The 13934-nt window shown below is 32.4% G+C and overlaps 1 protein-coding gene across 1 annotated transcript in view; it reads right to left on the bottom strand.

Moving 5' to 3' along the window:
* The window catches only part of DACH1 (dachshund family transcription factor 1), a 423382-nt gene that overhangs the window by 101397 nt on the left and 308051 nt on the right, over positions 1-13934 (bottom strand). Inside the window, exons 5-6 of the mRNA XM_045080637.1 lie at positions 12188-12323; positions 8804-8938 (exon numbers count right to left, since the gene is read on the bottom strand). Of these exons, the coding sequence (XP_044936572.1) occupies positions 8804-8938; positions 12188-12323 (271 nt within the window). The remainder of the gene's footprint in view (positions 1-8803; positions 8939-12187; positions 12324-13934) is intronic.

Raw genomic sequence — 13934 nt, 5'->3', positions numbered from 1 at the left:
ATACAATATATTGCATATAATTAATTCAATGAACTATCAAGGCTATAAAGATTAAATAAGAAAGAGAAAATATCATTAAAAACCTCAGCTATGGTCTAAAAGTTAACTAAGCAAAGTGATCCAGTGAACAATCCTAATTAAAATGCCTGATACAAACAAAGCTTAGACGAAAAGCACTAAAAACAATTGAATACTTATTTTATTAATCTAATGAATCATGTATCATATCATTACAACTTTGTATATATCATTAATTTCATTCCTTTCACTTAAGCCTTTTATTGGGATTACTTCAGTTATTAGTTGGTCTAATGTATTGGTTACCTCTAAATCTCGCTCTACAATCTCTTCTTATCTTGTTGCATAAACCCTTGCGTGTTATTCAAATTGCTTCATTTATTATGATAGCTTCCCCATGTAAATTGTGCTGACTGCTCGCCCTTGCACAGTCCTCATTAGACTAATGAAAACCTTCAAACGAAAAAACTAAACAACCTGCCAAATAAAGGTCTGAGGTTATTATGAAAATTACAACTCTGGGAGCTGGAAGAAGCTCTGTTCATTAATTCATGCTCAGCAAATTGCTAACTAATTTAGTTGCACTCCTCTGCATTAATGGATTATTTTATAAAAATGTTTTCCACAGCCCAAGACCTTTGGTGCATGCTTTTGAGAGGCTTGAATTCTAATCAACCTTAACAGTAAATTAGGAATGTAATATCTAAATAATAATTGGGATGGCATATGGAGGAAAATAGTGTTTAAAATCCCATGAAAGGTGCTTTTGGTTTTCAGCTTCATCTGTCAATTTCACAGTAGTTAAAACAATTGTACTTGTTTAATATTCTGAAACTGTAGCGTAAGATACTAGAAACAGTGGTAATGTAAAAATTTAAAGAAAGTTTAAAATATGACTTCTACCGGAACAAAACAGACTGCGATATGAAGTTATCACATACATTTCTAGGAATAGTTTGCCCTAAGGTACAAGATTAAGTGGTACTAGATAAGGAAAAGTCAAAAGAAAATATTGCACCAGTTCCTCAGAATAGGTGAGCTGTATCTCTTTAAAAATACGTTAAAAATACTCTCAGGTTATTATGCATTTAATCATCATAGCCATGAATTCCGTGCCAACTCTTGATCTAATGTGTCATATAAAATCCTCCAAATTAGTTCCAGGATCTTGAAGATTTACCTGAGCTTTGCTATCATCTTACAGTTCCTGCAAACGAGGCTGAATGGATGTGTTAAATCACTCCATCAAGTTGATGGAGGAATTCAAACTGCTTCAAGCACAAGAGACAAGGGGGCTATTACTCTGCTTCTTAACCCATAACACAGCATTCAAAGTAAGATCACTTCGTCATCTATCAAATGAAGGTAAAGTGGCGTGTGTTTGTGCGTGCACCGGGGCACACATACGCATGTGTAAAAAATATTTAAAAAGTTTCAATAAAAACGGACTGTTTCTTAGGCAAGATTGAACACAAAATATTTTTAAATGGGAATTATTTCCTTTTTTTTCTGTTTTTGTTCGGCAGAGATTCTAATTTAACATCTCAGATTAAAACTCTTCAAAAATATTAGGTTGAAATATATAATATTGTAGATAGTCTATTGTTTTGTTCTATAAAACAATAATACCATACGAAGAATGTGGAAACACAGCATTTATATTTTGATATGACTTGAGATTTTAAAAATTTTAAGAAAGCTTTCCAAGTCACTGAACTGTCAGTGACTTCTTTTGGGTCCATTTCTAAATATGTCTAATTAGGGAAGAAAATGAAGTATTGTAACAGTTCTTTAAGGAAAAAATATGTATCTGTCCATTCACAGAATAAAAATGTGCAAAATAAACCAGTTTCAGCTCCTCTAAGAAATATTGGATTATAAACTAATATTTCCAAAATGAAGTTTCAATTTGAAATAAATTCTCAAATAGACACATAGGAGAAGGTACACATCCCCTTTAGATCACTTCCATACCAGACTATGTAAAGTTTTAACCTGAAACTACTTACACTTTAAGTAGTTTAACTTAAAACTTGCTTCAGAAACTTCAGAAAAACAAGAAATCCATTGTTTAGGCAATATGAGAATAAACTGCAGCACAAAAAATTTGAAATCATCAATTCAGTAAGACCATAAACTACTTAAATGAAGGAAATAAAGGCATTTATAATGATTCATAAATAAATCATTACATGAAGCAAATTTATATGTGGAAATATTATGTTAATAATCTACTAGTAATTTACGTTCTACTTCCCTTTTAATGTTATAAAATATTAGCTATCGGCGTAACTATGTAAAAATATTTCTTAAACAGTGAGGAAGTGAGTCATTCCATACCTATCAAAAGGGCTCAAGGAAAAAAAGCAGAATAAGTAGAATAATTAATAGTCTGTTATGGGTTTTCCATGAGGGAAAGACATTTTATCTGACTACAAGCAAAACTACTACTAATATGTATTATTACATATAAGGTATCCAAGATTAGATATCCTCTGATCTTTCTCATGCATAGTTCATGAAAATCATTAGGAAAGACTAACATGATTCTACTTCTTAAGTATCAAAAAAAGTTACCAAAACCTAATGTTAAAAGTATCCTGGAGAAGGCACTGGGGTTTTCTGCATCAATAAATGGCTCTATATCTTTTAATGATATCCATATAAATTACATAAAATAGCTCTTAGAAAATGTAAATTTTACCCTAGGTGGAATTAAAATAGTTTAGTTTATAAGTGACATGTGTGAGTGGTTCAAAGATGAAATTCTGGCCCATCAGAGGATTTCAACTAATTTGGGATCTCTTCAATGTTGGCCCATATACAACACTCATTCTCTCCTAAGCCTTACATGCCAAGCATATTTGTTTCTCCTCAACACATTCATCAAATAAATTCAGGGTCAATAAAATTGATTTGAATTAGTTAAAACTTTTTAATGTCATAAAAATTTATTTGCACAATTACCTTCACAATCATTGATATAGAAAATACCTAACATAGTTACTTTACTACTTTTTCCCTTCTGAAACTGTGCATTTTTCAATGTTGTCAATGAAGTCAAAATATTCTCTAAAACACCATGGTTTCAATATTTCTATTTAGAATCAACCATAAGTCATGATAACTGTGATATTATGAATGATAAACAGATAATATTCTAATTCAGTGATTCACTAAGTATATTTTTGCATCTATCAAATCAAGCCACATACCCATGACCTAATTTGATACTACTACTGATTTCAGGGAATATATTTACGTAGGTCAAGCACTCCAGGCACGTATTATCTCATTTAACTCTGAAAAGAAATTTTTTGTACCTACTAATGGCAGACTCTGTGTTGGGTATACAAAGATGATGAGAAGATGTAGCTTTTGCCCAGCAGAGTTTAGGGTTGAGCACTAATGAATAGGAGGTATATATACCCCAGGTAAAGGAAGAAACTGGATCATCTGGGAAAGGACAGAAGATGTTTGAGAAACCTGAAAGTTCAGTGTGACAGGATGGTCAGAAGGTTCATGGGGAAAAGATAAACATTAAAACCCATTTTATACCAGTTGCCCACCATTATAAGTATGTCATGGGATTCTCATAGTAAGAATTTTCTTGAGTTGTCATTGAATTACTATGGCAAGCTCTGCTTCTTGAATTATAATTCATAAAATAATAAACCAGTACCTTCATAAAGTTTCACTTTATGTGACTTTACATGTTAAATCTGCCATCGGCTTAAGAAAGAGCTCTGAAATTCAGAGAAATTTGTTGTCTGGTGTTATAAATCACAGAATTAAAAGTATATGCATTAAGTTTAATACCTTTATTTCACAAGCATGGAAAAACAAAAAGTAAACTCACATTAGTAAGTATTTAGGGAGAATATTTTACAAAAGACTTTGAGATATGCCAAGAGAAATTATATCTTAAGAATAAAAGTGAATGAAGAGTTACGTTGTTAGAGAATTTTAAAATGAAAATACTCATGGCCCTATATGTGTGTTAACATAATCAAAATATAGGAATCTCTAAAGAAAAGGGGCTTTTACTCTATACACATCCAAATAGTTACATGAGATACTAACAGGTTAAGATTTGTGATATAGGTGTATAGAGCAAAATAATATTTACTATTAATTAATTTGTTGATATCAATCTAGAATTTAAAAGAAGACCATTCTTGAAGACTCAATCCTAATACAAGTAAAATTCGAATTTTTAAATATTGAGAAATGTACAAAAGGAAATATACTTCAAAAAATGATTTCCACAAACTTGAGAAAAGGGATGACATAGTCATTCAAAAAGGTGTTTTTGAGGAAAATAGTCCACAAGGTTGGAAGCTAAGAGTAAACCATTAATGAGAGGAAATCCCAATATGGCCAGCCTGCAAACTACTTTATTGCCTTTAGTGCCCTGTCCTCAAATTCAGAGTACCAAAAAGAAACCTTTTATACAAGTATGTTAGCCATTGGAAATCTTGAGCACTGCCAACTAAACAGAATATGCCACAAAAGAAATGTTTCATTGCCTGAGGCAAATCCCCTGTATTTCCTGCTGCTTCTTAAATTATTTCTGCTTCTAAAATGGCAGGAGTCACCAATGAAAGAAAGTCCTCAAGAGTCACCAGTGAAAGAATGTTTTCATATTTTTTATGAAAACAAATAAAGGGAAAAGACTCAACTGAAAGGAAAATTAGGATATGTATTAAGAAAAAAATACAGCAAAAAAAGAGAGAGGAAGAGAGAAGGGGAGAAAGGAAATGCTTTTGTATTTCATATTTATTTCACATACCTGACATTCTGTAAATATTTACCCATTGATTATGTCATTTCAGTACACTTAGTCCAAAACTGAAATTCAACGTTAATTAGTATTTCATAGTTCAACAATATACACTTAACTTTTCTATAATCAGAAAAAGCTGATACTATAAGCTTATCTGTATCATACATTTAATTTTTGGTAAATTAAAAATAAGATACATTCCATAATAATAAAAAAATGTGCCTATGGAACAATACGAAGGTGTAAAACATGCTCAAAAATGTGTTGAAAAAAGTAGCAATTTAAGAAACACCAAGGAACAAATTATACATGAGAAATACTGTAAATTAGCATCAGTGGACAAATATGTGGGGAATAAACAGAAAGGTGCTGCATAGAGGAACAGTGGGTCTATTTATATAACCCAGATGTCAATTATTACTGCCCCTTCCATCAAATTATGACTGAAGGAAAAGATCAGCCATGATTTTAAGATCCAGAGAGCCCTAGGGAACTTGGAATCTGTTTATAAAAGTTTAGAAGAGGTAAAATTGGTTTTGAAGCTTTGAGCTATACCACAGTTTTCCTCAGTATATATCTTTGACTAAGCCCTTATTTTAGTCAAAGTTTATAATACTAAAAGCATGTCTCCTTAAACTTGGGATGACTGATACGATATTATGTCTATTCCTTCTGATATACTAACTCGGTTTCACATTTACATTTTGAATGTACCTTAAACTCTTCCAAGATTCAAAAACCTATTGCTGTTTTTAAAAACAAGAAGTGAATTTACTCAGCAGTTAGTACTTCTGAATTAGAATGCCTTCAGCTAACGGGGGCTTAAATATTCTAATGGAGAGGAGTTAATAGCTTTTTAATATTAAGAAGATTTAAAAATACTTAAAAGTTACAGATGATTAAGATTTTCAACCACAGTGATTCTCAGCATACAAATTAATTTTGGTATCTATTTTTAAAATCAATGTTTTCTAAAGAATTATGCTTTGAATGATTTAAAGTGGTAAGCAACAAATTACATATAAGAAGTTTGAGCCTAAAATGACACAAACATATAATTAATTTCTCTACCAATGTCTCTAAATTAAGTCACTTGTTTTAATACAGAATGTGTAGTAAGAAAGTTGCAGGGCTAGTATGAGGCACATGATATATGTAGTCATGAAAGAAAACAATTTCTAATTTAGTAGACTCTATCAATCTAGAAAGCCATGAATATTTACTGTTGATTCAGTATGCTGAAAAATAGATAAAAGAGAGTGTATAGAAAAGAAAGAGCAACATATAACAAATTAGTGTCAATACCACAATTTCTAGGATTACATAACTACATTGGAAATCACACATTCAATGGTAGTTTTATATTCCTAGGAAGAACATTAAAATAAACATTTATTTTCCCTTATAAAATATACATTAAAATATTGGAAAACCATTGGCATATAGCCAATGTCTATTCTGACAGCAAAATCATTTTAAAAACTTCGATAGAAGTACCACTATTAATATAGAAAGTTTTTGTGTACACTCATCATCAGAACATCCTGCTATTTCATGTAAATGTAACTTCTAAAAGTTCTATAATTCCACCTTGCACCTACTAATACTTAAAGAGTGTAATCTTTATAGTTGTTTTAACTTTCTCTCACCATCTCTTAGAATCTCCTAAAGATTCAGCCCAGATCAGTATGTATTCATAGATTGCTTGGTCTGTTTAAAGCAAATGGAATTACACAGATGACTCAAAGGAGTTTATGGTCTAGTATTGGGATTAGACCAATTGAGATATAATTTCCGAACAAGGGAAATATTGTAGTGAAGATTTCTGGAGCAGGCCTATGGGAAAAACAGAAGTAGGTCCCCTCAAACAATGTAATATGGTATTTCAAGGAAAGGCTCCATGATGGCAAAATTGTAATAATAATTTTAAAAATAGATAAATGGATAGACAGAACCCATGAAAAAAGTAATAGAAAAATAGTAGCATACCCAGCTTGAAGCATCAGTGAATGAATCAGGTAAATGAAGCTATTTACCTAAAATTCCAGTGCAACTCATTCCAATTATGCCATTGATCATGCCTTTGATGGTGTCCTCGCCACCATCTTTGGGCTTTTGCTTTTTTACTCCCAGCTCTTCTCCACTAGGTGCTGCAAAAGAATTAAACCCTAATATCCTGACATCCATTGTATGTCATAAATTAACTTCCCTCTTATATATTCCAAGTAAAACGATTTATGTAATATCCATGAGAAAACTGAGAAATGAGTCACTCGCATTATTTTCTTCTAGGGCTTTATTCTTTTTTTTTTTTTAAGATTTTATTTATTTATTTGACACAGAGAGAGAGATCATAAGTAGGCAGAGAGACAGGCAGAGAGAGGGGGAAGCAGGCTCCCCACAGAGCAGAGAGCCCAATGCGAGGCTGGATCCCAGGACCCTGAGATCATGACCTGAGCCAAAGGCAGAGGCTCCAACCCACTGAGCCACTCAGGCGCCCCTAGGGCTTTACTCTTATGCAGAACCTTGATGGAGAATGGCTGCTTCACCTAGACAATGAATTCTTTTATTTAAATATTATTACTTAAATTTAAAAAGTCTTATGAAGCTTTATATTTTCTCATGATGCTAATTTTTGTATTTCTACAAATAGGTTTTGATGAAATATAAGAGGTATATGTCAAAATATGTGTAAGGGACAATATATATATTTTTATTCATTGTTGAAGAACAGCTTGTGAAAAAACTAGAATTAAGTATTTAGGTACCATCTGGCTCACTGATATATTGCATAGTGTCTACCTAGCTTAGTAATAACATTTGATATCAAATTTCAAAATAACAAATTAGGAAGTTGTCTTAATACTACTCTCACTTATACCTAGATTTTGACATATTAGCACCTAGAAAAGATTATCATTTTCTCATTCACATTCCATAATGCAGATAATCTAATTTGTAGAAATATGTTATTCTTTCTCCCTAAGGGCTCAGCATGACTGTTTTTATGTTGGATGGGAAAAGATCTTATATAAATATTCTTACTTTAGGAGAGAAAAAATGCCCCACCTTAACCTGATCTTCCTCTAATCATTTCTTTCTGCTTCATTAATTATTAAATATCCAATTTTATTTATTTTTCCTTTTTGACAACTAATTGTGTTTTCTCTGCAATCATGTTTTCCAAAGAAGTGATCCTTTTCATAACACTGATGATTTGGTATTCATGTTAAAAAAGACAGTCAAAGTACCCATTCTATATTAATAAGATTTAAAAATATTAAATTAAGATGAAAAAGATTTGGGAGGGCTCTTTTATTCACAATCTAAACCTTACTATTTGAAAAAATAAACTTACATGTACTAGCACAAATTTTTAACATACATATCAAAATGATATTTCAATTTCTTTATGAAAGTCCTTTATGAAATAGGGCATGAAAATACCAATATTTGCCTGTGAAAATGAATTGAGCTGATACAAATGTAATATAAAGAGAAAACTTTCAGCTTCCTGCCCTCTGGGCTTTGCTATTTGTTACATATAATTTTGAAACAACTAGTACATTGTTTCGTTAGATTCACTTCTATTTCCTGATTGGTCAGATGATGATATATATTTTAATCTAAAAATATTAATAATAATCCTTTGTATATTTTGAGCTCTATCAGGTATAGAAAAATGACATTTGGCCCTAACGGCATTGAGAAAGACTAACAGTAGGGTCTTTAGAAACTCAGTGATGACAATTAAAACAAACAATTGTCCACTTTTTCCATGTATTGGAAAGTAAATTATCACCTACCTGTGGTATAAGGAAAAGCAGATCTTTGTTCACATCCTCTTTGCTGAAAAGGCTTAAGTTTTACCTAATACTGTAGGTTTTTTCAATGTTTATATGCCATCTTTTGAGGTAGAAGTATACCTCATTCTGTGATTAAAATCTAGCCCACATGTTGAGCAGGAAAAAAAAAAAAGTCCACATAATCATACATTACCTTTTTCAATATGCATCCTTTTCGATTCATGTCCTATATCATGACCAGCCAAATCTCCCTCTTTGGGCCCAGGGAGTACGTTTGGTGATAAACCCATCAGCATCTGGTTCATGGACAGCCCATTCTGATGGACAGCTGTGAAGCCCAAAACAAAAGAAAAAAGACAAAAACACCATAACACACAATGTTCAAACAAATTAATTAAACTCAGACTCAAAAATAAATAAAATATAATGGTCTAACTTAATGTTTTAATCTATCTCTAAGAACACTGAGAAGTGAGAACTATGAAAATGTTTAAAGCAGAAAAATATTGGAATTGAAAACATTTTATCTTGTTTTTATTTCATAGTGAATATACATATATTTTTATATATCTAGAATACTTTTGAATGGCCTTACCACTACAACCTCTAAAAGCTGTTAACTTTTAACTTTAAGGTGCTAATGTAACTGTTGCAATATTCATATCCTATTCTAGTCAATAAAACGTAAGGTTTCAGACACCAAAGTATTTCTGTAAAAATTGGGTTGGAACTCAGACTTGAAAATACAAGTGCCCAATTAATATCTATTGAATGGTTGAATGAATAAAAGCTATAATTGCTTTCTTGAACTATTAACAGTAACATGTCACTATTGAAATAATAAAGTAGATGACAAAACACCCTTACGATTTTCAAAATCCAGTCAATAAATTTCCTAGTAAATTGCCCATGAAAATCTTAGTTTTGTGTATAAAACTGTATGAGAACCCATCCCATAAAAACTTACCTTCTCTAGAAAAAGGAGATTTTTTTTTAAAATACTATAAGAATATATTAGGAATTAGCATTTGAAAATCACCATAGCAATAACTGTGTGAGGGAAGTGTCTTCAACAGATGATTCTAGAGGAGTGGAATGGAAGTCTGATGAAAAATATAATACTTATATAGTCTTAATATATCTCCTCACAAGACTTAATATTATAACTTATTATTTACAAAGGTTTAAAAAAAGAGTAACATTACAGTACATAAGTCTGGTAGTCACCACCTTAACCAAGAGATAGTATGACAAGTATTGGAGGAATATCACGTCTCTTGGAACAATGTACTGAGAAAGACACATGATCATGTCTCTGTGATTCCTGCCAAAAATTCATAATTCAAGGAACGTTTAATCATGAGAAAACAAAAACATCCAATCAAGGAAATTCTACAAAATAAATGACCTATAGTCTTCAAAAAAAGATTGTCAAGATACTGAAAGATAAAAAACAAAACAAAACAAAACAAACAAACAAACAAACAAAGAACTGTTCCAGATTAAAAGAGACTAAAGGAATATGACAAGTAATTTCAATATGTGATCCTGGATTGGCTTTCGGACCAGTAAGGAAAAACCTTTTGCTATTAAAAACATTAGAAGAAAAAAATAAAAAATTATATTAGTAGGAAAGTTGGTATAATTTGAAAAAGATTTATAGTTTAAACAATATACTATAATAATTTTAATTTCCTGATTTTGATCATTGTTTTGTGATTGCATAAGAGAATTTCCTTGTTTCAAGAAGATAAACAATGATGTATTTGAGGTGAAGGAGCATAGTGTCCTTGTCATTATGTCTCCGGACATTAACGTGCCATTATGTCTTTATCAGGAGAGCTTTTTCAGAGACATTGTTGACTGGGTGCATCTGACTGATGAGTGTGAAAGGATTCTTTGTATTATTTTTTAAATGTCTGTGCCAGTCTAATTTAAAAAAAAAAATTAAAATATGCATATGCATGAACATGTATTTACGTGTGTGTGTGTGTGTGTGTGTGCATGAATTTGTGTGCAAGTGTATGTATTTCCACTTGGACAATTATGATAGTTCAAATATGCAAAAATTTCTCCTCTGTTCTATCAAAAATAAAAAAGAACACAATGATTCATTTAAAACATAAATGTATGACAAAATTCTTTCAAATTTTTCCCTATCTGCCCATCATTTCCATTTAAGTGTTGTGAAAAAATATTTTACTTTCTCTAGAAGAACAGTGTCTTTTCAATGATGACATCTTATAAAAGCATTAAAAATGAAACCAGTATGCATCATGAAATTTCTGGTTCTAGTGTCAGCATTGCACATAAGTATACAGAAAATATTTTATACGAAAGATGGTTTGAGGTAGTGGGAGCCAAGATTTGCCAGCCCCAGAAAATGTCATTGGTTTAAGAATGGTTATAATCACTTTTATTAATACACAGCTATATTCATCTCTTACAAAATTAGGGAAATATGTTTTAGACAGGCCAAACATAGAATTATGTTGAACTATATAACTTTCAATAATTAACTATTTTTAAAAATAATTGTATACAATTATTCAACCTAGTATTTATTATCTACCTCAATAGCATTCATCCTAAGGATTCTTGCTTTATGCAAATAAGTAATAATAAATAAATAAATTTCTGCTTAATGACTTATAAATATACTTTCTAGCAAATGTTTTTCCTATTATAGAAATATTCCCAACCACCAATTAACTTCAGCCAATTATGTGTCATTAGATGAAGTTTATATCACAAACACGATTTCCTAAATAAAGTAAATCCTGGAAAGGATACAAAGATATTGATTTTGTCAACCAACACAATCACTGCTAATATGTTCGTTGTATTGGAAAAACAATATTAGATTCTCGACACAAAATATGGATACAAAATAACCAGTTAATTGAATCTCATTTTCAAGTTTACTCTTCATTTTCTTGGTTAAATATCTGAAAATGTGATCACGAAATAAAAGAGCCCTTACAATTTAGAATTTAACAACAATAACATATGACAACAATATGCATTATTGACGTACTAATTCAAATTCTAAAACTCAAGCAACTTAAAATTCTTCAATCCACTGACCATCAGAATGACGAAGACATTTTTTTTAAAGTCAATTACAATGAATTTCAGTTTTTTAATTCCTCTTTGTAGCTATGTTTGTCAATGCAACGGTGAATTTTGAAAATTGATAAATTTTAAAACCTGGTAAGGGGTGGGACTGAAGAATGAAGTTGAGTAATCCCCAAATCATATCCTTAGCCACTAGATAGCTGTTGAGTTGGAGGTGTTTACTTCAGAAACTAATCTAGAAGCTTACTTTCTCTGTTTCATAGCTCAGACCTTTATGTGTGGCATCAAAGAGAGGGAGTTTATATCAGAACCTGTTAATGTAGCACCATACCTCATGATACTGCAAACTGGGAAACATAATTTTGAGAGATGGCTATTGCTACAGAGCTTCAGAACATGATACATCTGAGATCTATTTGGAATGAGGGCATTTTGATTAGAAAAGCCAGCTGCACCTAATAAAGTTTAAAATGGTGACAAGTAAAAGTATGAGACCTACGGATTCTGTCCGAAGAGCTCTCAGTCCGTGCGGGAGAGCTGGAGACGCTGCTGCTCCGATGGGATGATGGGTGGCTGCCAGGCCTCCGGCCCTCCTCCAGAGAGGGGGCAGGTGAAGGGCTGTCTGGGACACGCTCCTGTGGCACCAGGGGAAGGAATTGGGGGAGAAAAGAGGTAAATACATGGGAACGTTACTTAATGAATGTTGATTTTTGTTCATGCAGTACTGTAGAAATGTAAAGGAAATAGATTCATCTTTCACTGGCATTTTAACCCTTTATCTTGAGCAAAGCCAAAGTAGGGAAAGACAAGTTAGGAAACAAGTTCTACAGGCAAGCAATAATGGCAAATGTGTATCCCCTCTCTGGATAAAAAGGGAGGTCAGCAAAGATGACCCTTTTAGAACCCATTAGAACAACAACAAAATAACAGAACAAAGCAGGTTTCAAGTCCAGACAACTATCAATTTAAAGAATTCTCTATGTTCTATCGCTGTGGCAAGTGTGTAAGGATCATTTAGCACACAAATTATCAATGTGACAGACCATAATAAAAACACTAGAGGAGTTATTAACAGCTTTTTCATCATGGCCCTGCTCTGGACACACCTGGATGGTCACATTTTAAGGCGTCATAGAAATCGATTATTATTTAACATTGGAATAATTTTTTTGATCCTAATAATTTTCAGACTACCTGTTTCTCTCAGCTCCAACCCAATCACATATATGTATTAGAGGAAATTCATGAAATATATATTAGTTGTATCCTAGGGAAGGTTGGTATCCTGTTTCCTAATACTATTGTATTAACACTTAGGTCCTATCCCTGTCTTTCCTGCTAAGCCCTGAACCTTCCCCATTAGACTAATGTGCAAATATATCGTATAACTGTCTCCAATGAGCTATTATAAATGGAGTTACAGATTAAGAAATAAGATACTCTACTTATTAACATTTTCTTCTTTGAGCAACATGATATTTATGCCTTCAGATAGCAAGGCACATAGGCCTTGAAGAACTGTCTTTTCAATAATTAATAAATATTTGAAAGGTTAGAAGTAAACTACATGATATGGAATAAATCAGTAGTTCTTTATTTGGGTGCAAAAATGCAAATTTTGAAAGAGCAGACTTTAAGAGATGTAAAAGAGAAAGTTCTAAAATGTAATGGACTTGTAGGAGGTCAATCGACCATTGAGAATGAGGGTCTGTAATACCTATTGTTGGTCTCAGGGGTTCTATTAGTCCCGTGATGGTTCCCAATCTTGCTCTGCTTTAGAATCACCTGGGAAATTCGTAACATGCCTGTGCCTGGGCTTCCTTCCCAGAGATTCTGTCTTGCTGAGTATGAGGGGTTGAACCATGTCTCCAGAAAAAATGAAGTCCTGATCCCCAGTACCTGTGAATGTGAATTTCATTTGGAAAAAGGATCTTGGCAGCTGAAATTAGTTACAATGAGGTCCTACTGGAGTAGAGTGGGCTTTTAATCCAACATGACTGGTGTCCTTACAAGAGACATTGTGAAGATAGGAGATTAGAATTGAAGAATGAAGAATGAAGATAGAGATTAGAATTACACAGCTGCCAGGCAAGAATGCCAAGGATGACCAGGCACCACCAGAAGTGATGGAGAGGTGAGCAAGGGTTCTACCTGAGAGCTCAGAGGGAGCATGACAGTGCCGACATCTTGATTTCAGACTTCCAGTCTCTACAAATGTGAGTGGACACATTTGGGTAGCTTCAAAC

The sequence above is a fragment of the Mustela putorius genome, unplaced genomic scaffold (assembly GCF_011764305.1).
Source record: "Mustela putorius furo isolate JIRA1106 unplaced genomic scaffold, ASM1176430v1.1 tig00000480_pilon_pilon_pilon, whole genome shotgun sequence".
NCBI lineage: Eukaryota > Metazoa > Chordata > Mammalia > Carnivora > Mustelidae > Mustela > Mustela putorius.
Note: the sequence above shows the minus strand (reverse complement) of the source record. Positions and strands in the feature narration are given on the sequence as shown.